This window comes from Anguilla anguilla, chromosome 9 (assembly GCF_013347855.1).
Source record: "Anguilla anguilla isolate fAngAng1 chromosome 9, fAngAng1.pri, whole genome shotgun sequence".
Lineage (NCBI taxonomy): Eukaryota > Metazoa > Chordata > Actinopteri > Anguilliformes > Anguillidae > Anguilla > Anguilla anguilla.
The window spans coordinates 48,861,431-48,885,090 of NC_049209.1; the positions used below are offsets into that span (position 1 = coordinate 48,861,431).

At 42.3% G+C, this 23,660-nt stretch overlaps 2 protein-coding genes across 8 annotated transcripts in view; one reads left to right on the plus strand and one right to left on the minus strand.

The window, feature by feature from the left end:
* The window catches only part of LOC118234966 (galactosylgalactosylxylosylprotein 3-beta-glucuronosyltransferase 1-like), a 45,548-nt gene extending 35,787 nt beyond the window's left edge, over positions 1-9,761 (plus strand). For 3 of the 5 annotated variants that reach the window (XR_004766766.1, XR_004766763.1, XR_004766765.1), the window contains 5 exons: positions 304-812; positions 5,016-5,312; positions 7,419-7,522; positions 8,633-8,824; positions 9,530-9,761. Coding sequence is in view for 1 of the 5 variants with exons in the window: in XM_035431861.1 (XP_035287752.1) it covers positions 304-812; positions 5,016-5,312; positions 7,419-7,505 (893 nt within the window). In the remaining 4 variants the exon portion in view is untranslated. Of the gene's footprint in view, positions 1-303; positions 813-5,015; positions 5,313-7,418; positions 7,523-8,082; positions 8,146-8,632; positions 8,825-9,529 lie in introns of all 5 variants that reach the window. The other 2 variants (XR_004766764.1, XM_035431861.1) reach the window with 2 other exon arrangements.
* A 3,643-nt stretch (positions 9,762-13,404) lies between these two features.
* On the minus strand, positions 13,405-23,339 carry LOC118235267 (hemicentin-2-like). Of its 3 annotated transcripts, none has more exons than XM_035432440.1 (10): positions 23,156-23,339; positions 19,637-19,978; positions 19,066-19,374; positions 18,310-18,609; positions 17,761-17,874; positions 17,441-17,456; positions 16,743-16,783; positions 15,864-15,920; positions 15,689-15,768; positions 13,405-14,255 (listed from the first exon to the last, which is right to left on the minus strand). In XM_035432440.1, exons 1-10 carry the CDS (start codon positions 23,268-23,270, stop codon positions 14,205-14,207), a joined length of 1,425 nt encoding a protein of 474 aa, XP_035288331.1. In that variant the 5' UTR covers positions 23,271-23,339; the 3' UTR covers positions 13,405-14,204. The 3 variants fall into 3 exon arrangements, 2 of the variants coding, with proteins under 2 accessions (XP_035288331.1, XP_035288334.1); XM_035432443.1 differs by having other exon boundaries at positions 19,637-19,761; positions 23,156-23,307; XR_004766818.1 differs by lacking the exon at positions 13,405-14,255 and having other exon boundaries at positions 15,736-15,768; positions 17,761-17,800.
* Positions 23,340-23,660: the final 321 nt, after the last annotated feature.

A 23,660-nucleotide genomic window follows, 5' to 3' on the forward strand; every position in this document is an offset into this window, starting at 1 on the left:
TTTAAAGTTCTGGATCGGTGGAAGGGGGGGTGGGGGATGGAAATCTGCTCCACATGGCATGGAACTTAGTCCTAAATTTGAACAACGGTTTTAAGCAATAATTGCTTTTCATGATCACAATTAAACCACATTTTGTTTGGAAACAAAATAGGTTACAAAATAACATCGTACTTTCAGAAATTGGTTTCTCAAAGATTATGTTAAAATGTCATAGCAGGTGGATTAACCCCCCCCCCCCCCCCCATGTCACATAACAGTAATTCAGAGCAGCTCCATGTCTGGCCTGTCCTGCTGTACCCCTAGATGACAGGGGCCCCACCAGGAGAGACGCAGGCCAGGGCTCGGACTCCAGGGAGTACTGCTCTCCCGACAAGGACATAGTGGAGGTGGTGCGCACCGAGTACGTGTACACCCGCCCCCCGCCCTGGTCCGACGTGCTCCCCACCATCCACGTCGTCACCCCCACCTACAGCCGGCCCGTCCAGAAGGCGGAGCTCACCAGGCTGGCCAACACCTTCCTGCACGTGCCCAACCTGCACTGGATCCTGGTGGAGGACTCGCAGCGGCAGACGCCGCTGGTCACCCGGCTGCTCCGCGAGACGGGCCTGAACTACACCCACCTCAACGTGGAGACGCCCCGCAACTACAAGCTGAGGGGGGACGCGCGGGACCCCCGCATCCCCCGCGGGACCATGCAGAGGAACCTGGCCCTCCGCTGGCTCCGGGAGACCTTCAGCCTGAACGGCAGCCAGCCGGGGGTCGTCTACTTCGCCGACGACGACAACACCTACAGCCTGGAGCTGTTTGAGGAGGTGAGGTCACGGCCCGCCGCTCGTTACACCATCACGGGGCAGGAGGGCTAATCTGGGATCAGTGTTGGCCGTTGTCCAATGCTGGAGAAGGTCAGGATGGGGACAGGAGACGGCTGATCCTAGGTCAGCCCTCCCAATGTGGAGCACTTTATGAATCAGGCCTTACCAGTTAATATTCAACTTTATATGTATTCATTTAGTGGACAATCAACCAGAATGGCCGACAGTTATGTGGACACAAGTAATAAGGCTTGGCTGAGATAGACTTCTCTCCATGGAAACTGAAAATATGCAGAAATGTCATGAGTGTGTGTTCGGGGGGGATTTGCTCCATCTATTCAATATTTGACTCCCATAATGCACTGAAATGTCACATTTTTGGCTTTGAAAAGAGTGTCCTGTCAGACTTAAATACAACGGGGTAATACTTGCTGCTTTCAGATTAAAAAGGGACTCTGTGCGCATTATTTGAATGGTGAACAGAAAGTGGGCAGGGGGAGATAAAAGAGACAGAGTTTGGTAGATGCCGGGCATTGTGATGCCCGCGTATCATTTAATCACAAATTAATTCAACACAGTGCTTCACCAGCACAAATCTGAATGCAGACAATGAACTGAGGAAAGGTCATATCCAGCAATCAGTGTTCAGGGCCACAGAAACTCAGCCTGAATGAGTGGCTTCATAACAAGTATTAGAGGAGATTTGAGAGCATTAAAGTTTACAATTTACAATTTAGTCACATCCTGCTGGTGTTAAAGTGCCCTCGTAAATACTGGTACCTGTCGTTTTGATGAGACCGCCAGTACCTCTCCTGGCTAATCGCTGGTAGGACACACACACGCCACCCTAAAAGCTCTCCATCCCCTCAGGTTTTTAATGGGGTAGCCGAGCAACCACAGGAGGCGCGGCTGTCTGGTCGTCACGGTGAATGATGGCCGCGGTCGTTAAGGCTGTCGGGCCTTTCGACCGTTTTACCGCCGTTCCGGGGGACGCGGCCGTTTGGGTCCCGCGCGGATCCCGCCTCGCTCTCGGCCTCTCGCTTCGCCGGGGGGGGGGGGTGGGGGGTTGGGGGTGGGGGGCAGTGGCGCTCGCAACCAAATCACCCGAGAATGTGCGCCGAGCCCACTGAAAACTGGCATTATTTTTATTATTTTTGTTTTTGTTTGTTTTGTTTTTCCTCGAATGTAACTCACCATGAAGCTGGGACGTACAAATCGCTCAGGCGAGCGAAAATTAAAGTGTGCCCGGCCAGGCAGGTGACCTTAGAATCATCTATAAGCCATCTGGTTCTCCTGGCATATGGATCCCCACTTACAAAGTCAGAGTAATTGCTTGGCCTTGCTTGAGCAAAATTGCCATGTCGTCAGTGGGTTTGGTGAGTAACAAATTGGAGTGACTCAGAGCATCGTCTGAGATTGCTTGTGCCCAATTTACGCTGTCTAAAACCCCCCACCCCTCCACACACAGCACGGAAAGGTCAACAGCACACCTGGGCTGCTGCCTCCTCTGTGTGTCTCACAGTAATTGCCTTCTGGAGGAAGCATTAAATCTGGATCCCAGTTCGGCCTTGTTAGATTTCACAACACTTATGGCGAGCAACAGTGACATTTGGAGCAGATTTCCAATATCTCTCACGCATACGGCATAAACGATACATACATACACATACTATCATATCTCTCTCTCTCTCTCCCTCTCTCTCTCTCTCTCTCTCTCCACATACAAACACACCGACCGTCTCTTTCTCTCTCCCAGACGTCTATTGATCTCATAGTCTCGCGGCTAATTGTGTAAATAAATCCTCTTCCGCTCCTCCGGCTCGCCCGCTGTCCACACTCTAAAATGGCCGCCGTGTATCACCCCGGTGGGAGCGGTACGGACGGAGGATTTTTTTGCGCAGACAGACGAGCCGCCGCTTTCGGCCGTCACCGATCCCTCACAGCCTCGTCGGCAGGACTGTTGCGTCGCCCGTCCCCCCCGGTAAAGGGCCCGAGGACTATTAGCCGTGAAACAGAGCCGCGAAACAGAGCCGTGAAACAGAGCCGCTCTCTGTCCTCCATTCATCTTCCCCGGCAGCCAGGCCCAGACAGTGGAACACGTCCGCCGTCCCCCTCTGCGAATCGCGCGAAATTAAAATGACCCATAAAACATGTATTTCTCACTGTGAAGAAACCATGCATCACGCAGAAGGGCACATTAATTATTCATCCGGTGTTTTTAAAAAAAGTGCTTATGCTGCCTCTTTTGGAAACGGCAAAGCTTATTTACAGGAGCTCTTTATTTATATTCCAGGTACTGCTGTTATGTCCTTCTTTCTCCCTTGTTCCCTTCAGAGGTGCTGTTTGTCTTTCTGTCTCTCCCTCTTTCTCTCCCTCTCTCTCTCTTTGTATCTCTCTCCCTCTTTCTCTCAATTTTTAAGTATTCAGTTTCAAGGTGCTTTGTTAACAAGACATGCAGTGTTGCCCAAGCAAATGTCACAAACAACAATAACACTGTCACTAATATAAATGCATTACCTGAGCCATGCCACACTATACACACATGCAACATAAACACACACCGTCTGTCATATCTCTCTCTGTCCTCTCTCTCTCCTCTCCCTCTCTCTTTATCTTTCTCCCCCTGTTCATCTCTGCCCCATACCCCCTACGGTCTCAGCTCAGTGAACCGTGCATTAAAGCATCCCCGTATACGAACAGAAAAAAAATATGTAACAATGCACCTCAGAGGCCAGTGCAGGTTTGATTTAATACCATCAGAGGACACCTCTGGTTCCAGCTGCAGCTGCCTGCTATGCTCAGTGTGTCAGTGTGTCTTTATCTGGGTGTGTGTGTGTGTGTTTGTGTGCGCATGCATACACACCCATCACTTTTATAGGGGCAGTTTTATTTTTTTCCACACCATTGCTTTGGACTTCCCTGTGAAGCCAAGCCATCAGCTCTGACAAACACGACCTTGTGCATTGTGGATCTGTGTATAAAATGTGCTGTAAAAATAAATACTGATCGATTGACATTGTTTCCACACAGTTAAGTACAGATGGGCCAAAATAACACAATAAAAAAACTTTCTCTTGAGAGGTTGCTTTTGCTGCTCTTAAAATCAGAATGATGTAAATCACAGAATGAACTGTATTTATAGACTATGCACAGTTGTCTCACTCAGAGTGTTGTAGGCTGGGTAAATTTGTGTTCACTGTTATATTCCGCATTTACTTATTTTATGGCAAAACAAAGAGCTAGAATGCAGTAACCACCTTTTATTTCACTTTCAACAACACAAACTATTTCATCTATCAGTGTATTCCTTGCTACAGATTTATCAACTGACATATGAACACATACAATTTAAATCAGCTGAAACGGGCACATTAAATCTAAAATACAGAAAATACTGTATCTCTGCCAGCACTTATGTGTTTATAAAAGGGCCAGCTGAGAGTTGAGTGTACTTGAGAAAATCTCTCCTAATATGAAATAAATTAGTTGTGCAAGTTACTGAATTCAACGAACCATGCAAATTAGAATTCTGAGGGTTGTATATTCCCATCCAAATGAATTTTCTCCGCATGCTAAATCAAATAGCTATACTTCCACAGTTCTTCTCAGATGTTGGCCTGTTTTCCCCCATTTCAGGAAGGAACCTCTATTTAACAAATGTAAGACTTATTAGAGAAACACTCCATAAACACGTTAAAATGAGACCACTAGAGTCAAGTCATTGAGCTCTACACATCTGTTCATACGGAGATCACTATATGAATTATCTACTGTTATACCATGGTCTGGGTGAATACTCAATTCTGATTGGTTGGAAGGTGTGCGTAAAAACCTTTCGGTCTAGAGAGCTATTGCCAGTTCGGGTAAAGTTCATTCACTGTTCCAAATTCAAAAGCTGCCTGTCTAGCTAACCAACCTATGTAACCATAGCAACGTGCTGAAACAGTACCAAGCCTAGTGTCTTTGTTGTTAGGATAATGCAATATGTGACTAAAAAGTTCATATTTTGAGGGCAAATTGCCACTTATATTTTAACATTTGGCAAATGAACATGGTGTAAGCAGAATAATCCACTCCGAGGTGTGTGTTAAAGGGTTTTTCGCCCCAGCATCCTGCGTCAAACCCCTTTAAAGCGCACCTCGTTGGGGATCGTTCCTAGCGTGCTCCAGCGCTATGAGGCTAACGCTCTGGCTCCGTGTTCAGATGCGGCTGACCCGGAAGGTCTCCGTGTGGCCCGTGGCCTTCGTCGGGGGTCTTCGCTACGAGTCGCCCAAGGTCAACGCCGCCGGCAAGGTGTACGGCTGGAAGACGGTGTTCGACCCCCACCGGCCCTTCGCCATCGACATGGCGGGATTCGCCGTCAACCTGCGGCTCGTCCTCTTCAAGCCCCAGGCCTACTTCAAGCTGCGCGGCGTCAAGGGAGGCTATCAGGAGAGCAGCCTGCTGAGGGAACTGGTCACCCTCAACGACCTGGAGCCCAAAGCAGCCAACTGCACCAAGGTGAGGAGGGAGGGGCGGCTTGTACCTCAGGGGACACCTCGGGTAAGATTCCAGTGACCATACTACTGTTCCTGGAGGTCTACCATCCTGTGGGGCGACAAAGCTCAGGAGGTAAGACCGATTGTCTGGCAGCCGGAGGGTTGCCGGTTCAAACCTCGCCCTGGGCGTGTTGAAGTGTCCTTGAGCAAGACACCTAACCCCTAACCCCTAACTGCTCTGGCGAATGAGAGGCATCAATTGTAAAGCGCTTTGGATAAGAGCGGTATATAAATGCAGTCCATTTACCATTTACCATAGGTTTTAACTTCATGCTTAACACAGCACATCTCACTCAACAGCTAGAGCTGGGCTGCCCAACCCTGTTCCTGGAGATCTGCCATCCTGTAGGTTTTCAAATCAGCACTAATTCAGCACACCTGATGGCACTAATTTGCAACTCAACGAGATTTCTAGCTGTGGAACGTGGTGTGGTTTGTTAGAGCTTGAGTGAAAACCTCCATGACAGTAGATCTCCAGGAGCAGGGTTGGCAAGCCCTGTTGTGAAACATTAATTTGCCAATAAATTTAAACTAAATATGATTGATGTGTTTGATAAGACTGACAGCAGCTAATTGAAGAGAGACAGGCTGTGGCCCATGACTCCTGCCAGGCACAAACATGATTTTGTTGGGGACAGCCTTACAGGATCTCTCCCCTGCTGTGTGGTTGTGTTGGGGGGGTTAGGGTTTAGTGCTGCTGGAGGGGTCTTCCCAGCAGGAGTGGAGAGGCTGTAGACCGCTCTCTGACTGCTCTCATCCTCATGATGCCCCTCTTCAGCTCCATCTATGTCTATAAATCCCCCCTCCCCAGGGGTAGGGCGTCCGGCGCGTCAGACGTGTATGTGCATTATTCATAGAAGAAGTGGGGGGGTGGGCCAGGTGGAAATGAATTTTAGGTCCTGCTGGTCTCCCGTGAAGCTGCTTCATCTCTCCTGGAGGCCCTGTAGGCTCAGTGATATTAACACTGCTGAGATTACATTCTACTCTGAAAGTGTACCTCTGATAGGGTTCTCATGCAACTACAACAAATCACGCTATGGCTTAACAGCGAGAATCAATAACATGGGTTTCTGGGATACTCACAATGGCCTGGTGTTTGGAGGACAGGGAAATCCATTCTCTAAATGAACAGGTGTACTCTACGGTCTATAAAACAGATCACAGTGGGCCCCAGAATACCGTTAAAGCAATATTCAAGCAATGTTCTTTGAGTAAAAAGGCTCACTGGCGAGAATAATTCCTTTCATGTAGAAAAACAAGCCCGAGTCTCGTGTGCGTAAAGGCTTATACAACCCATCTATGATTCACTCAGCCCAGTGTTGCTGGGGTTTTGGCCTGTTTTGAAGTTATTTCAGACTCAAGTGAAAGCTGGCATTGCCTGCCCTTTCCCCTGATGTATTTCCTTTCATGATAAGAGAAAAAAGGCTCTCTCAGCACCGTAAGAGTGCTGCTGCTTTGCTCTTCCACACATTTCAGGCTTTTGGCCTTTTAGTGCTCCCGGTGCCTCACAAAAAAGTTCCCCCCACTTTATGAGGCTACATAGCATCTCTCTTACCAGAGCAAAGAACAGTTACCACTGTATCAGTTTCACACCTACATAAATGGACACACAGAAAACAGGATACAATACAGGCTCCCATGGCGATAATGCAGATGTTCCAGCTGAGTATTGTTGCAGGGGAAGTGAAGTTTAGGTACATTGGGACAGATTAGCACAGATAGGCACAGACAGTCTCTTTAAGCCTGTTACTGATGTTCATTCTGACCCAGAGTTCGCTCTAGAATTTTAGCAGCCCTAAACAAGAACTATCACGAACCGGGGGTGTTCTACCAAGCTTATGACAGGGTGATACTGGCTTCATGGCCTATATTTCAAGTGAGGTGTCACCAGATATCCCTCGCTGTTGAAGCACCAGGCTATTTCACTCTTTTTATAACGCTGTATTAAATATGAGAACTTGACCCTGAGCTCTTGGTTCCTCTGCATGTGTTTTTTTTTTTATTTGTATATATTTTTTTTATAATTCTGTATTAAATCCGAGCTCTTGAACCTTGGGCTCCTCCGCAGATTCTCGTGTGGCACACCAGGACAGAAAAGCCCGTCCTCGTCAACGAGGGGAAGAAGGGATTCACGGACCCCGACGTGGAGATCTGACGCCGCCGCTAACACTGGTAATATCCCACGTAGATTATAATGTGTATAATGTATTATAACTAGGGCCACCAGTTTGCCTCCCCTTGTTTTCTGGCATGGTACTTCAGTCCTCCGCCAGCTAGAGGTCGCAATAGCCTGTTTGTCAAGTCCCTTCTCAAACAATTATCCCATTTGCACCCCCTTGATAAGTTGATCAAGTAATTGCCACTAATTAAGCACAGGTGATGATTCACAGAAATGTTTAAAAGTGACACACGTTAAATTCAGTTTGATTTCTTACTACAACAGACATGTTGCAGTGGTTTTAAATGTTGTACAGGGTTTTTATTCGAAGCAGTAGGAAATGCCCACATTAAAATTTAAAGCAGTTATATAATGTTTCACTTTTACAAAAAAAGTTAGATAAAAAATGAGTTCATGAACTAATTAACAAATCTTGGTCTTCAAGCAAGACTGTAAGTAGAATCAGGTGTCTTAGTGCTGGGCTAAAATAAAAAATCTGCACCCACACCGGCACTTTTCAGATAGGATTGGACACCCCTGTTTTATATGGATGCATTTTTATTTTTTACTGCAGTCCTGGTCCTGGAGAGCCATGGAGTCTGCTGGCTTAGCGACTGATTCAAACCCAAGAAACCAGGTGAACTGAGTTAACTGTGTAATCAACTGCTTTAACTAATCAAGTGCTGAGTAACAATGAAAGCCAGCAGACCCTGTGGCTCTCCAAGACCATGAGTGAGGACCACTGGCTCAAAGACATGCTTTTCATAGCATTTCAAGTTCTATCCATGTTAATTTTCTTTCCTGACTTCCCCCACATTACATCAACTCATCGTTTACAAATGACTTAATTAGAATTGTATGAATAGTGGCTTAACTGTGCCGTTGGAGTGCCTATGGGGACCCCTTGAGGATAACCATTGAAATACAGAGTTTAAATACAATACAAGTTTAGATCCCTGCAGGTCACATGGTGGATGCAAAATGGTGGCCCTACTTACACCTCTAAAAGTGCTAAAGCAACCTACACATCCGCCTCGCAGTTTACTTTAGATTAATTTGCGAGATTTTTTGTGCTTTTAAAGAAGATTTTAGTTTGTTCCTGTTTTTTCTGTTTTCCTTCCCAGACGGCCCCAGCTCAGTGAACGTGACCTTTCACCCTGGGGTCACCTCTAAGTGTCTCCTGCTTGGCAGACAGGAACCCCAGGGCAGAGACTTAGTGGCTGGGGGGGGAGTGTAAAAGCGCGACACGTGGGCGGGACTCTGCAGTTGGCTGCAGTGCAGGAGGAAGACGGGGGAACGTACTGGTGCATGTCCCAGTGAGTGAAATTCTAGTCAGGATTCAGTAAAAACAGTGGTCCACAATTCTGGACCTGTTTTTTGTTGTTACTCAGCAGTTCATGATCCAGTGAAAGCGGTTGATTAATCCTTTAACTCACTTCACTTTGTTTCTTGGATCAGAACTAGTTGTGGAATTTTAAGTGAAAACAAAAACCAGCAGACCCTCAAATACTTTCATTTTTGGTTACAATTTAGCACATGCCTGTAGAACAATACATTAGGAGACCTATTTTAACAGTCAAGACACAATTGTCAAATACTAGCCGTAACACAAGGGCCTGGGGAATTAGGGTGTGTCCAACTCAATTTTGTGACAACATGTTTTCATATTAGTTTTAGTTTGCAATAACAACCATGTTAAAACTTATTTTGTTTATTGATAAAAAGTGATTAATCATAATTGGCTATATACAGACCCACAAGCACATAGCCAAACCCAACCCTTAGCATGTTAGCTGATTTTGGATTACTTGGCTAACCGTGCTTTGGGGAAGAGAATGCGTCTTTAGGGACCTCACAGATATGTTTGCGGAGCCTACGTTGTATGTAGCCCTGTGTTTCCTCTAATATGAATGTAATCACAGAAATCATCACATTCCTGAATGAATTATAGCCTATTAGGTATCCATGGCGCCTTCATTAATATTTTTATGATTTGTGACTGCATGTTTTTTCCCCCTCAGGTGGTACGTATGGGCCTTTTGGGGCAGCCTAAAAAAGGTGAAAACAAAAATGTCCTATTTTAGTGCCCTGCCAGAGAGAGAGGCACAAGACTTTGCCCGGGGATATGGACAAACCCTAACGAAACATTTGCAGAGGAACTTTATATCCCCGGACATTTCTACCCATGAAAAAAACATTACAAGGTGGCCATTTTGTGTGTGTGTGTGGGTGAAAATTGAGTGGCTTGTAATTAACAAATAATTTTAAAAATGACAGGACCACCCTTGCAATTTGTATTTTACATTTTATTCTAAAATATTTAATTGAAACCATGTTTGAAACCGTACTAGGTATGTTGCCAACAAATCAAATGTATTTTTTTTTTTTTTCTAACCTATGGATTTGGGCCGGCCCAAGTTTGCATTAACATGATTCACCTAAAACTGGGCTGCTCAATCCTGTTCCTAGAGATCTACAGTCCTGTAGGTTTTCACTCCAACCCTAACAAAGCACACCTCAACCAAAAGGTAGAGATCTCATTCAGCTGCTAATTAGTAGAATCAGTTGTGACAAATTAGGGTTGAAATGAAAATCTACAGGATGGTAGATATCCAGGAACAGGATTGGGCACACCTGACCTAAAATGTGAACCCCATACATAACCTTTTTGTTTAATAGACAGGCCCTGCAGACAATAAGGGACAATATTAAAAGTTTGGGTCCAGAGTCAGACTTTGCACTTTGGATCCACCAGTGTTGAGGTGTTACTTGCATTTTCGGTGGACCGGTTGGAGGACCAAGAACCAAAGCCAGGCACCACGCAAGCAAGCTTTGAGCAATCAGGGGAGGATGGAATGACTCATGGGCTCATTATGGAATGGCAGACTCACCTGTTCTGCTCTCACACGCTTACAAGTACAGGCTCTGAAGTTTTAGTTCCGTTTGGGGAACCGCGCTTTTGAGTTCCAACTTTTTTATTTTTTATTTGACATGCCTTTTCCTTTTTGACTTTTTTTTGGAAAACTTTGCATGCTCTTTCATCTGCTGTGCATATATTTATTTTTAGTCTATTGCCTCTGTTTGGGTGCAGTGCTTTAGTTTTTCTTGTAAGGTCGTTGATTGGCTCTTTCTGAAATAATCAAATGAGAAGATTCTTAAGTCACTTTGCCATGAAGAACACGTTTCTGAGAGGCTGTGCTCTCAGGTAAGTTCTCTCATTTCTCAAGAGTTTGTAGGACGTGCTTTAGTTTTTCTGTTGATTTTACCATCCATGTAGTGAGCTAAAGCATTTTCTAGGGCTACCTTAAAAGGTAGCATATGAGCTGCATGGTCTATTTATGGTCATTTGTGTCTGTTACTTGAAAAAAGGTCATTTGCAACAAGGAGGGAAGCACATTGTCTGTGGTATGAAAATGTTCAGCAGCTGCGCAAGCTGTTAACTATGCATGGTTTAAATAAACCTCTACCACACACGCTTTCAACATGGACATTTTTTGTGTCTTTGAAACAACGGTATTAGATTTCAGCATCAGTGGATCAACTGTACATGTTCATTAGTGATGGTCAAAGAGCTGTCTATTTGGCAAGATTATGAAATATACAACCAATCACATTTTCTGTATTACTTTCTTGCTTTACGAAAACCTGAACAAAGACCCCTTTAAAAACTGAACCAACCTGGTGGGACTTGGACACCATTTGAGGCTTCCTGTGAAATGCATGTAGGATCAAAAACATTGTGTGTTGATTGGCTAATAGAGAGTGCATCTGCCCAGCTTGTTTATGTCTATGAAGAGTGAGTTGGTGTTAGTGAATTCACACTCTAGCACGGCGTAACCGCACGTTTCTGAAAGCTGATTATGAAGATGTGTGGACCTCACACTTTTGTTAAAGCGCCCGAGGAGGTGAAGTCTGCTACTTTATGGGACCTTAAATGGTGTCTGTTGATTTGTACTCCCATTTAATTTGCAACAGGCGCCAGAGGCAACCCACTCAAAAAGGGTAGATTTGACTGCATGTCTTTACTGCCTGTTTCCCTGAAGATATCTCTGGGTCTGTATTTTAAGCACATGTGGTTTGCATTTCATTTATATGTGCTGCTCTCTAACATTTATATCACGCTCATTACATTTACAAAGCCTTTGAAGAAAAATCTGAAAATGGTCAGTAGAAACATTGCTGGTTTGCATTTCATCTATATGTGCTACTTTCTAACATATTATATTACACCTATCACATTTATAAAGCTTTTCCAGTAAAATAAGGAAACAGACGATAGAAACATTGCTTTAGCTAAACAAAATGACGGATATCTTTAATATCATTGTACAGTGAAATAAAATAAAACCCCTTAATATTAGGAGTAAGCAAAAATGAAGGAAAAAAAATGCAGTGCAGATGGTGTTCATTCTGCAATGAGAACACTGAGAAAGCAACAAATAAGATTAAAGATTAAAAGTGAAAAATCCTCATAGTATTGGTGTGTACTCAGCATTATTTACATTTTTATTTAATAAACTTAAAAAGATAATTAGCAGGTGGCGATGCAGAATCACACGCCCCACATTTCATGACTGGCTTTTTGTAAAGGAACATCTCTTGAAATACTTTCAACTTCAGAATTCAGTCACTGTGATTATTACCTGATCCTTTAGAGAGAAAAACGTTATTGTGAGTTCAGAAATTGCATGTTAGTTATTTGCTGTATTTAGACAAATCATCTGCTCTAGTTGTTGAATTAATACCTGGTCGTCATTGACTCAAAGCTAGAGTAAATTGTTACTACATTTATATCACCTATACTTATATCAACTACATTTGTGTCACTTGTGTTTCTGGGTAAAAAAAAGTCAATTTACCCTTTCACTCAAACGAATGAGACTGTTAATAGATGGTAATGAGAGTCCTGACTCAAACGCAATGTTGATCCATTGTCTTTACATTATGAACTGCTCATTCACCAAAATACTTGCAAGACAATTCCACTAGGTGATGCTATTGCTAAGAAAAAGCAGATGGGATGAAAAATCTGCTAAATTCAGCTACGGTTCCCAAACTCAGTTTTAATTTGGAACAAGCAGTATCATATTAAAGAAGGTTTAATCATAAAACTAACATTACTAACGCTTATTGAAAGGGAAATGTTTAATTTCCTTTGAAAGTTGTTTGTTGATTAAATCAATTATGTGGAACTCAGTCCCATGACCCAGTTATGATCAAAGAAATTTAATTCTCATCAACTTTCAGCTTTTCAGTTTCTTTTTTCTTTTTCTTTCCTGCAGACACAATGTTTGCCTAAAACCATTTTTAGATGAGTGAATAGATATGTTAAAAAATTTTTAAAAAAAACAAGGCCTCAACGTATAGTTTCAGAAATACTTTGAACTTTCTGATTTAAATCTTTTCCCTTTTTTTTACATCAAGAGTTCTAGTAATGACTGGCTGCTCCTTTGAAACCTTTCATGAAGTAATAATTGGCCTATTTTATTTTTGTGCTTCAAAGATTAAACGATTTGAATGTTCAAAAACATGCATGCGAGTTGTACATTCTAAAGTGATCCTGCACCAATTTCATTGCCAATTGCTGCAAAAAAAATTGCCACTAAAAGTTTTCTCAGGGAGGGAGTATTGTCAAAAAGAGTATTGTCAAAAAGAATGAATAATTTTCAACAAAGCTGCTAGTATGTTTTATCACTTATGGTATCTGTTATAGTTTGCGTTTTTGCAATTTCCAATGTGAACTGATTAGAATTAAAGTTTAATTTAAGCTGCTCATTTCTTATCTTCAAATGATGTGGAAAAAACCTAGGAGAGAATACAAAAGGACCCCCAAATTCAGTTTTGAATCAATAGCCTGACGGTCAGTCACTGCTGTATGAAAAAGGACCACAACAAATAAATAAAGTGCACTTTATTTTGCTCCATAAACCACTGAAAAGATATCTACAGGCTGTAAACCAGCATAAACAATTTTGAAAGCAAAAACAAAAACAACTACTGCTGGGTTGCTGGTTTGCAATAGAGGTAAGAGGGTGTCTGGCCTTGTACAGGCAGCTTGTGTATGTGGACCATCACATGGGGTGAATTCAAATCCAACCTGCTATGAAACGTCATCTTTGCGCACATGTGGTCATGTGGCAGTGTGCAGTGGCATCTGGATTCAATCAACGCCCTCGGTTCAGACGTGAACTTTAAGCCAAGTGTTAAGTTATTTGCTTGGCGAACACAATTGGGAGAGTTAATTTTGTCGATGTCTGTTGGTGAACTGCCCAAATGATGCTGCGGAAGGCAAAAAAAGAACAATTGCATTTAATTGTGAATTGAGCGATGAATTGAGGACAAATGCTGGACGAATACAAGTCTTGTCAGGTTTTCAGGTTCCATTGTTTGGTGCTAAAACTTTATTGGGGGAAAGAGTATATTATGGTTGGCCTGTAGGCCTTAGCAACCCTGCTCGGACCACAGATCCAGGGGAAGTACATACTAAAAGTGCTTTCACTCTTTACTTGACAGTACAATTTGAATGCAGCCCTAGCAGATCCGTGAATTGTCGACACGTCACTAACCAAAGTGTACAATCACAAACGGTCTCTTTCAAAAACTGTCATTCTGAGATCTGGCCAGTACGTCCAGCTAGGCCGTATCCATCACGCTATGGTCACTGTTTTGGCGATTTCGTCTGGCACCATGGTGGCCTCAGGCATTCCGAAATATTACCGTACTGTAAATGGTAGATTCAGTAGCTTCCTGCAAGAAAGAAAACGATTATTGAGCTTGTTTTTCCACCACTCCACCAATAAGACTATTTCTCGTTTGCTCAATGGGTTCTTCATCGATGCATTCATTTCTATGAAGCAGAGGTGGAAAGTCTGGTGGGTCAGAAAGTAAAAGTTCTGCCATGTGTTTCTTCGACCCGTGAACTCAGCCTGTTGATTACACTAATTAGTTCTACATACTGTGCTAATTATCAGAATTATCAGATAATTGCCAGCCTTTTTTACTTTCTGAACCTGGATTTTCCACCAAGAGGATCTTAATTTGAGAACGTCCTTGTACACTTTCAGCTGATATGAAGAATGGGTTCACCATTAATGCATTCATTTTTAAGAGGAGGGTTTACAGATTACCTGTCAATATACCCACCCCCCTCTTCCACCCTACTTGCGTACACCTGTCATCTCATTTGTGGAATGAGTTTTCCATTGTGGGTGTGTTCATTTATGATTTATGTATTACTCTGCCCTGAATTTGTGCGCTGTTGAATCAAATGTTCTTCTCTTTAATTTATGTTCTTCAGTTAATATACATGCCCACCTCCCCCCTCCCCCTCAGTCTGTGAACCACAGTCTGCAGCAAAATTGAGGCCACAGACGCAAACAACCTGCAAATAGGGCGCTTGAAGTGTTCTAAGCCATTCTGGTAATGCTGACACCACAAAAGACTGCCCTCAAACCAAGAAAAGAAACACAATGGGCAAGTTTGCAAGAAACACACTGGGCAAGTCTGCAAGTAACTAACACATTGGTCCTCATTCCCCAAGCGTGCATGATAACATTTGATCGTAAACTGCACGTAAGAACGTTTCCAAGAACATTTAGGCATTCACCGTTCTTTTCTTATCTGTGTTTGTTCATGGCTGTATCCTTATGCAAATCACATGGACAGGATTTGCGCATAAAATTTACAAACAGCCAGCATTCATAATCTCATACACCTGGGATACGCACAAAAAACAAAGGTCTGCGCATGTGTCATGAATCTCATACTGTTTTTACGTAAGAAACTTTTTAAGAATAAAAGTACGAATACTTTAAGAAAGGTTTTGTGAATGAGACTCATTGTCCAAATCTACCTTATAAATAAGGGCACTTGGATCAAATAATTCGTTTTGTGATATTGTTTTTCTTCTGAGAAATGTCATCCTCTTCACTCATGGTTTGCAAATTATGAAAGCACAAAAACATATAACAGAACTTCAGGATTGTTTTTTTTACGTTCATAAAACATTGCCTCTGTCGCTGTCACTACACATTAAAGAGCAAACACTTTGGACCACACAGTGTTAATTTCTTATTTTTGCTGTGAAACTTGAATCATTGTCATTGTAACCCAGTCCCAGAACCCATGGATAAAATTTTATTTAAAAAAAAAGAAAAGAAAAAAAACGAATGAATTATTACCATTATGTTTCGATTTCTGGGCGCGAGAGGGAATTTGACCTCGGCGTAGATCGGCTGTGATTCGTCCACAGTGTGGGGCACTTTGAAAAAGAGAGGGTATGTCAGAGATCTGCTGCTGTAGATGTGCAGACAGCAGAAAGCATTAACACTCCTTCACCCGCACAAACAGACTGACCTGGCTCCCGCTGTCTTGCTCTTTTACTGCTGAGCTCTAGCACAGAGTAGATGGGGTCTAAAATCGAAAGAGGAAACACAGCATTTATGGTGCTCACTGTATAAAATGGCGTGCATTCATTTCAAGTACACTCCATACGTTGTCATTTACACTGAATAATATATATATAAACAGTACATGCACGTTCGTACATAAATGTATATACTGCATGTGTTCATCCATACAGTTCTGGAACAAACTATGGAAACACTGCATTTATAAACAGTCGGATGATTAATTCATTATTTTGTTGCAGTTTCTCTTTTGGGCATAATAAATGTGATATGTAATAAATGTCAACATAAAATAAAAATTAAGAAATAATTAATCATTACGCTTTCCTATGTGCATTAGTTCATACCTACATCATTAAGCAGCGTAATGTATCTTTCTGTTGGACATTTTATAGTCAGCTTGAACATGTATTTTGTTTGTCCAGTATTGTTCGCATAAGGTGAGAATATTCATGCAAAGAAAAAACTATTTTCTTTTTTTAGCTTGTGCAATTTCAAATTACTGATGGTCACGTAATGTCATTACCACCTGTGGTCAACAATATAACCGTTTTCTTTTTTTGTTTGTTTTGTTTTTACAGACGAAAATGGCTCTGAGAAACAACAACAAAAATAAAGGGCACAAATCCAAATTTTAAGAGTACTAAACATTTTTTTTTAAGCACGGTGTTTCCATAATTTGTGCCAGTACTGTACATGCATACATAGCAGCAAATATGTTAAACAAACATGCACATAAGTTACAGTACAGAGAAGTGGCAACATTTTAATCAAGGGAAAATCCTGCATCTGAGCAATTTTTGAAAGTTAGAAATATGGACCTTACCCGGCGAAGCACCCTGGCTCTCGCTGAGGGGAGGAAGTGCGCTGAGGGGAGGAAAGCACAGAGACATTAATAGATTCCACGCGCAGACAACGCGCTTCGAGATGTTTCTGCCTGCCAAATGGTGTCGGCAGCCAGCTCAGAAAACTCTCTGTATTTAAATCCGTTAATAAGAGGCCCGGCACGAGGTGGTTTGCATTTCACTTCACACCCTTGAGAGATTCATGCCACATGCTGAACACCACAAAAACCACAGGCTTTGACGGTTTGGCGAAAAAGGTTGCACAAACTTGCAATGAAGTGGGCAGATGCCCTGTACGTTGGCACAGAAAAGCTCGACTTTTCGTAATGGCAGTCATACTTTGGAGTTCGCGTGAAAGTCAAAGCATTCTGTGCTCCTTCATACCGTATAGGTAAAATGCATATGTGTGTGTGCAATAGCCATGCTGCTGACTTCACACAGAAAACAAAACATTAGCTCTACATCGCAGTCAAGATCGCAATAAAATCGGCTCAGCAGTTAAAAATAATGGGCTCAAGGATATTTCATCTACAGTGAGATGTTCTGTCAGAAGCTTGGAATTTATGCTAGAATAACCTCTTCACAAAACAATAAAGCTGAATAAAGTTAATCACATAAAGCACCAAACGGAGTATTAATGGTACAATTTTACTGACAGATGAAAAAAAAATGAGCTTACCCTTCAGAACGGGAATCTGTCAACAGAGAGAAGACTGCAGTTACATACAGGGCCGGTTTCACAGACACAGATTAATACCTGCGCCTGTGTCTGTGCATTGAGCTGTGCTGTACCTGTGTCAGTGCATTGAGCTGTGCTGTACCTGTGTCAGTGCATTGAGCTGTGCTGTACCTGTGTCAGTGCTTTGAGCTGTGCTGTACCTGTGTCAGTGCATTGAGCTGTGCTGTACCTGAGAGTGTCTGTGCATTGAGCTGTGCTGTACCTGTGTCAGTGCATTGAGCTGTGCTGTACCTGTGTCAGTGCATTGAGCTGTGCTGTACCTGAGAGTGTCTGTGCATGTGCTGGACTCCTGTTCATTCTCTTTGTGAGAAGGCAGACAAGGGAAAAAACGAAAATCATCAAAACAGCTCCCAGGACACAAAGTGCCAGCAGTCCTGTAAACAGAGGGAAAACAAGCATCCTCTGACTACACGTTAAAACCACATCTTTATTAGTGTCCTTATTTTCCTTAGAACCTGGGACCTTACAATTGCTGGGTGTCATTCACAGAACTTTTATTCAATTCTTCTTGCTTTTGTTCTAAGAAAAGTTCCTATAAAAAACCAATGTGGGATTCATGAAACATGAGCTTAACCTTCATTTTTGTGCGAACCCCACATTGTTTGTAAATTCAGTGTGCCTGCGGCTGTTTACGTGATTAGCAAAAGGAAAAAACCCTAGCAATCTCATAAAAGGCATGCCACCTTCAGGATCGTGTGAAAATATTCATTCACCGCTCTCTGCAAACCAACAAATAGGTCCTATGGCTCTCCAGCACTAGAATTGTGGACCACTGTTTTTACTGAATCATGACTACAATTTACACTCACTGAGGCTACCAGGTGACGTCTGGCTCTGAGACACCAGTAGAGTGATGCTGGCATTCTTCTCTCCGTACAAGTTCTTCGCCACGCACCAATACGTTCCGCCGTCTTCCTCCCGTACTGCAGCCAGCTGCAGAGTCCCGCCCACGTGTCGCGCTGTTACATTTCCCCCCAGCCACCGCGTCTCTGGCCGGGGGTTCCCGTCCGCCGAGCAGGAGAAGCTCAGAGGTGAACCCGCAGGCAGGAGCAGCGAGCCCTGTGTCACCGGCCCAGGGTCAGAGGTCACGTTCACAAAGCCAGGGCCGTCTGGGTAGCAAAACAAAAAAACAGAATAAAACTACAATCTTCTTTCAAAATGCAAAATAATGACACAATTTAAGGCACTATCACAGAACATCAAATCTCAGGCTAAAAGCCTAGCTGTTATCACTGACAGTGATTTGAGCTTTGAGTCACACATCCCAAATGTAAGCAAAACTGTCTTTTACCATTTGAGAAGCATCGTTAAAGTCAGACCCCTTCTCATGCAAGGCGGCACAGAGAATCTAATGCAGGCTTTTATTCAAAGCAGGCTCGACTGTTGTTCTCCCTGGGCTGCCCAAATTGCCAGGGAGGATTTTTACTCTCTGAACCTGGATTTTCCACCTCTGAACCAAATCAAGACGCATATTACATACGTCCACGCAAGCGCAGGTATGTGAAATACTGGCTGCGCCTGAAGAAGGTTGCGGTTAACGACGACGCGTGGTGTAGCACACTCACAGCCGACATCCAGCGTGACGTTGGCGCTCCGCCCCCTCGCCCAGGTCGGGTGGGAGACCAGGCAGCGGCACCGCACCCCGTGGTCGTGGGCGCGGGCCCGGAACGCGTAGCTGCTGAGCAGGGAGAAGGTGCCGTCGCTGGCCGCGGCGACGACGTCCTTCACGCTGCCGGGCGGGGCCGGTGCGTCGCCGTGGAACCACTGCGCCAAAACGTTCCGAGGGTAGAACCCGGACGCTTTGCAAGTCAGCACTGACTCGCTTCCTGATGCCAACTGCAAGGGGCGCCGGATTCTGATAGAGCTGGCCTCAGCTGGAGCAAACACAATAATTCTCGTAACATCAATGTGTAAATAATAATAATAATAATAATAATAATAATAATAAATAAATATTATTATTCTTCTTATTATTATCATTGCTGTTATTATTGTTATTATTACTATTATTATTGCTGTTATTATTATTATTATTATTATTATTATTATTATATTGTGCCTTTCAGGATGTGGTGCTCAAAGCACTTTCTAAACAATAAAAATACTGTAAGTACAGTGAGATTTTTCTTTACTTACAATAAAGTGTAACTGTGGTCCCAGTGCCTTTCACTTTAGTGGTGCCTATGGACCTTGATATGAACACTTCACAGTAGTAAACGGTTTCATTCTCTGGGCGGATGTTGGTGATGGTTGAGGAAAAACTGCAATGCAGACGTACTCGTTTTGAAGCATGTGGTCTGCATTTGACAATATCATCGTTGCTCATCGTTGGTCGGCCATTTTGAGCGTAGAATTTTCCGAGTCTTGTGTCCTTTATATGTCCAAAGTAGATGAAGGAACAGCTTAAGGTAACCGAGCTTCCAACTGCTGCTCTGATTTGTGCTCGCTGGCTCCCTTTCAAATTAGTGGTAGGTCGGCCTGGAATAGTCAATTTTGTATTGTAGTGTTACAATATCATCACAAGGAAATTCATTTAAACTAGTGCTTAAGGAAGCAACATTATCAGATGAAATATGTAAATACATCATACAGAACCAGGTGAGATTTTGCAGACAGGAGAAAACCTGGAAGCAAAAAGATATTTCAAATGCGTATTTTTCAAATGCGATATTTCAAACTTCTGCAAGGTGAAATATTTGTTGAAAATTATCACTGTCCAGTACCAAACAAGCAAAATGATTTTTGCTATTATATTTCATTATATTGCATTTATATTGAATTTTACCTTCAAACATTTTGAAGAACCATGTGCATTTCTGTACTTAATTAAATGGGTCAATTATTTCTATTGTTGATTAATCCCAAGGATTTAATGTGAGCTTCTCAAATATAACTAATTGCATCGCTTTATAACATACAGTAGCTTAAATCAGATAGCTACTGTATCTTGTAATAGGAAATACCATTTTCAGTATGTTTTTGACCAATAGGAAACAAGTTGTAAAAATGAATAGTAACCTCTCAAAACCCAGGTTCTTCTGTACTGGAGTGCCTCCAAATTGTGTGCTGTCACCAGGGATCTACTCACTGCACAGTAAAATGTCCAGTGTTAATTCAACTCCTATCAGTGTTAATTTGACTCTAACAGTGTTAATTCAACTCTTATCAGTGTTAATTTGACTCTAACAGTGTTAATTCAACTCTTAACAGATTTTAGTCAGATTTAGTCTCGCTCGGATACAGTGAAAATCTATAAGCCTGCTGATGACACCCCAGTTGTAGGTTTGATTACCAATGGGGATGACTCAGCTTGCACTAGTGACGTTGAAGCACTCGTGAGGTGCCGCTCTCTTAATTTAACCCTCAATATTACTAAAACCAAAGAAACAGGAGTTGGTTTTAGGAAGGAGGAAAGATGAACTGTCACTGCTTGTTATTGGGGGTCAAACTGTGGGGAGGGTGAGGGTCCTTTAAGTTTTTAGGTAGTACAGTCTGCGACCCAACGAAATGGGGGACAACACCAACTCCATTGCATAAGAATTCAAAGGCTTTTGGATTTTTATATAGTTGAGACAGTAGTGGAAGTTTGGGGGGTGTCCAAGCACAAGCAGGCAATGCTAAACTTGAATAGGGCTGTCATTTACTTCTTTTTGTTTTTGTCTCCATCTGGTACGGTTTACAGACCACGAAAGGTCACCTCCCACCTCAGTTTTATTGTTAACCATCAGAGCAGATTGCTCCGACAAAAGCATCATAAGTGTGTAACTGGCACGTCTCACCCAGAAAACTATTTCCGTAAGCCACTTCCTGCTAATAAGAGGCTGCGGAGCTTTCACTGCTGTACTTCTCATTTGTGTAATAGCTCTCATCGTCTGGCCATACAGTACTTAACCACAACAAAGGTTGTTTTAGCAACGCATAACAAGGCAGCTGCACGCTGCGCTTTATTAGATTTTATTTTATGTTATTTTATTGGACGTTATTGTTATAGTTATTAGTATTATTGTTGTTGTTTAATTTTATTTCTTTTCATTTTTATTTTGGGATACTCCCTTGTTCTACATTGATTATTGAGGGCAATTTATTAAGAGATAGTGGGTATTGTATGAGAATTGTGTGACTGTGTTTGTCTTGTCTTTTTGAGCTGCACTGCAACAGATCCCTCTGATATGGTAATGAAGTTTCTTGATTTTGATCTTCAATTCAGAAATATTTTATACAGTGAGCAAAACCTGGAATCTATATGTCTAGAGGGGTGTAAATCTAGGTTGAGAGGCTTTTTGACATAAATGCACTAGGTTCACCCCAATATAGCTCTGTGTACATCCTAGTTGTAGTCAGAAAACTTTCTAGAATACAAGCAAGAAAACTTTCACTTTTCAACCAAATGTAGCCGGGTTTTCACCTAGACAGCATTTCCCAGATTTTTCACCGCAAACATGACATTAGCCTACTATTTCCTTTTTTAAACCAAACATTTAAAAACAGTAATGAAATCCAGATGATAATATCACACTGACAATATTTGTATTCATGCATATAAATTAATTCATTAAAATAATGAAAATGAAAAGTATTTTCCCGAACACACCTATCTAGGTAATTTAACAACATTTAAAAATCTATGAAGATCAAACTGTATATAATCAAACTGTGACATTTGTCTAGTGAAACCAGGAACTCATACATAGAAAAAAAACACTTATATCTGTCATGTCACATTTAATTATTTGTATAAAGACATTTTAATATATATTATGAACCGGGGGCTTGTTAGTATAATACATTGAAGCCATTTAGAGTCAGATGATAACAGCTTGTTTCAGACATACTGCATTCTCATCTAAGGTTTTTAACAATGTGTCATATTCATGAATGACTTTAAGTAGAATGGTTTGTAGAATACAAATAAACAAAATAGTGTAATGTATCAATAATGCTGTTACACACAGATAATGATATCGACTGTGTTCATGCATAGAAATGTGCAAATAGAGAAATGTAAGTTGGTTATTGTGATATTAACAGGTCTTAAAAACCCAGCAACAGAAAATGCAGATGAACGAATGTATGAAAAAAACAAAAACTTTCTGAATAAATACATACAGAAATAACCCAGTGACTAAACTGATCCTAATGTTAACACACTGGGTCATGAATATGCAGGCTAGGAGAAAATTCGACAAAACCAAGCATCATCACAAAATAAGAAAATAAAAGATGAATGAATAAAAACTACAGCACCTAATCTAAAAATCAAAAAAAAAAGACGATAATAATAACCTGTGAATCTTGAAGGCACCTTTTGAAAAAGGATGTATCTGAAGCATGGTGGGTAAAACTGACAGCAAGTAGAATAAAGTTCAACCCTTTAAAGAGCAGGTTTTGTGTAATGACTTCTTTTTTTTTTTTAAGAGCAGGTTTTGTGCAATGCCAGTGTTCTAGAATTCCACTGCTTTCAGACACCAGTAGTGATTGCTACATCAGCATAACATTTAGAATGTTCCGCTGAGAACATTCTAATCACATATTTATGTGTGATCTCGCGGTTTAAAGAGTTAGCTCCAGGTGCGGGACTGGCCCAACCCCCCGGTTTTGGCGGAGCGCGGTGAGCCCGTGGCCCTGGAATGCGGAGAGGAAGAGAGCAGCGCTTACCCGTCTCCCTGGCGCCCGGCATTGAGAACGGAGCACATCCCAGGCAGAGGACGAGCGCGATCCAGCTCCGCTCCCTCATGTCTGCCGTCTGTGCAGGCGCCAGAGTCCGTCTCATGTTTTTCTGCCTACACGCGTCAAGTATTCCGGCTCAGAGGGGAAATCGCTACCAACAATATAAGCAATGCCTGTGACAAAGGAAGTGGTGCTTGTGTGTGTGTGAGGCAAACACAGGCAGGTTAGGTTTCTGGTTCAGAGAACCTAACCACTCATAGCTTGGTGTCAAATACGACTACACTGTAAGTGTTTTTTTGCTCTTGTATGTAAACGTTTACATTTTAGCCCTTTAGCAGACAGTCTTTTTTAATATACTTTATTGTCTCACATCTTACATCTCAATCCAATGTGAAGTAGGCCTACACAGTTCAAATTCTTTTCATACAGTCCATTGATAGAGCTGTATATTTTTACTGAAGCAATTCAGGTTTAACACCAGATATTGCAGGAC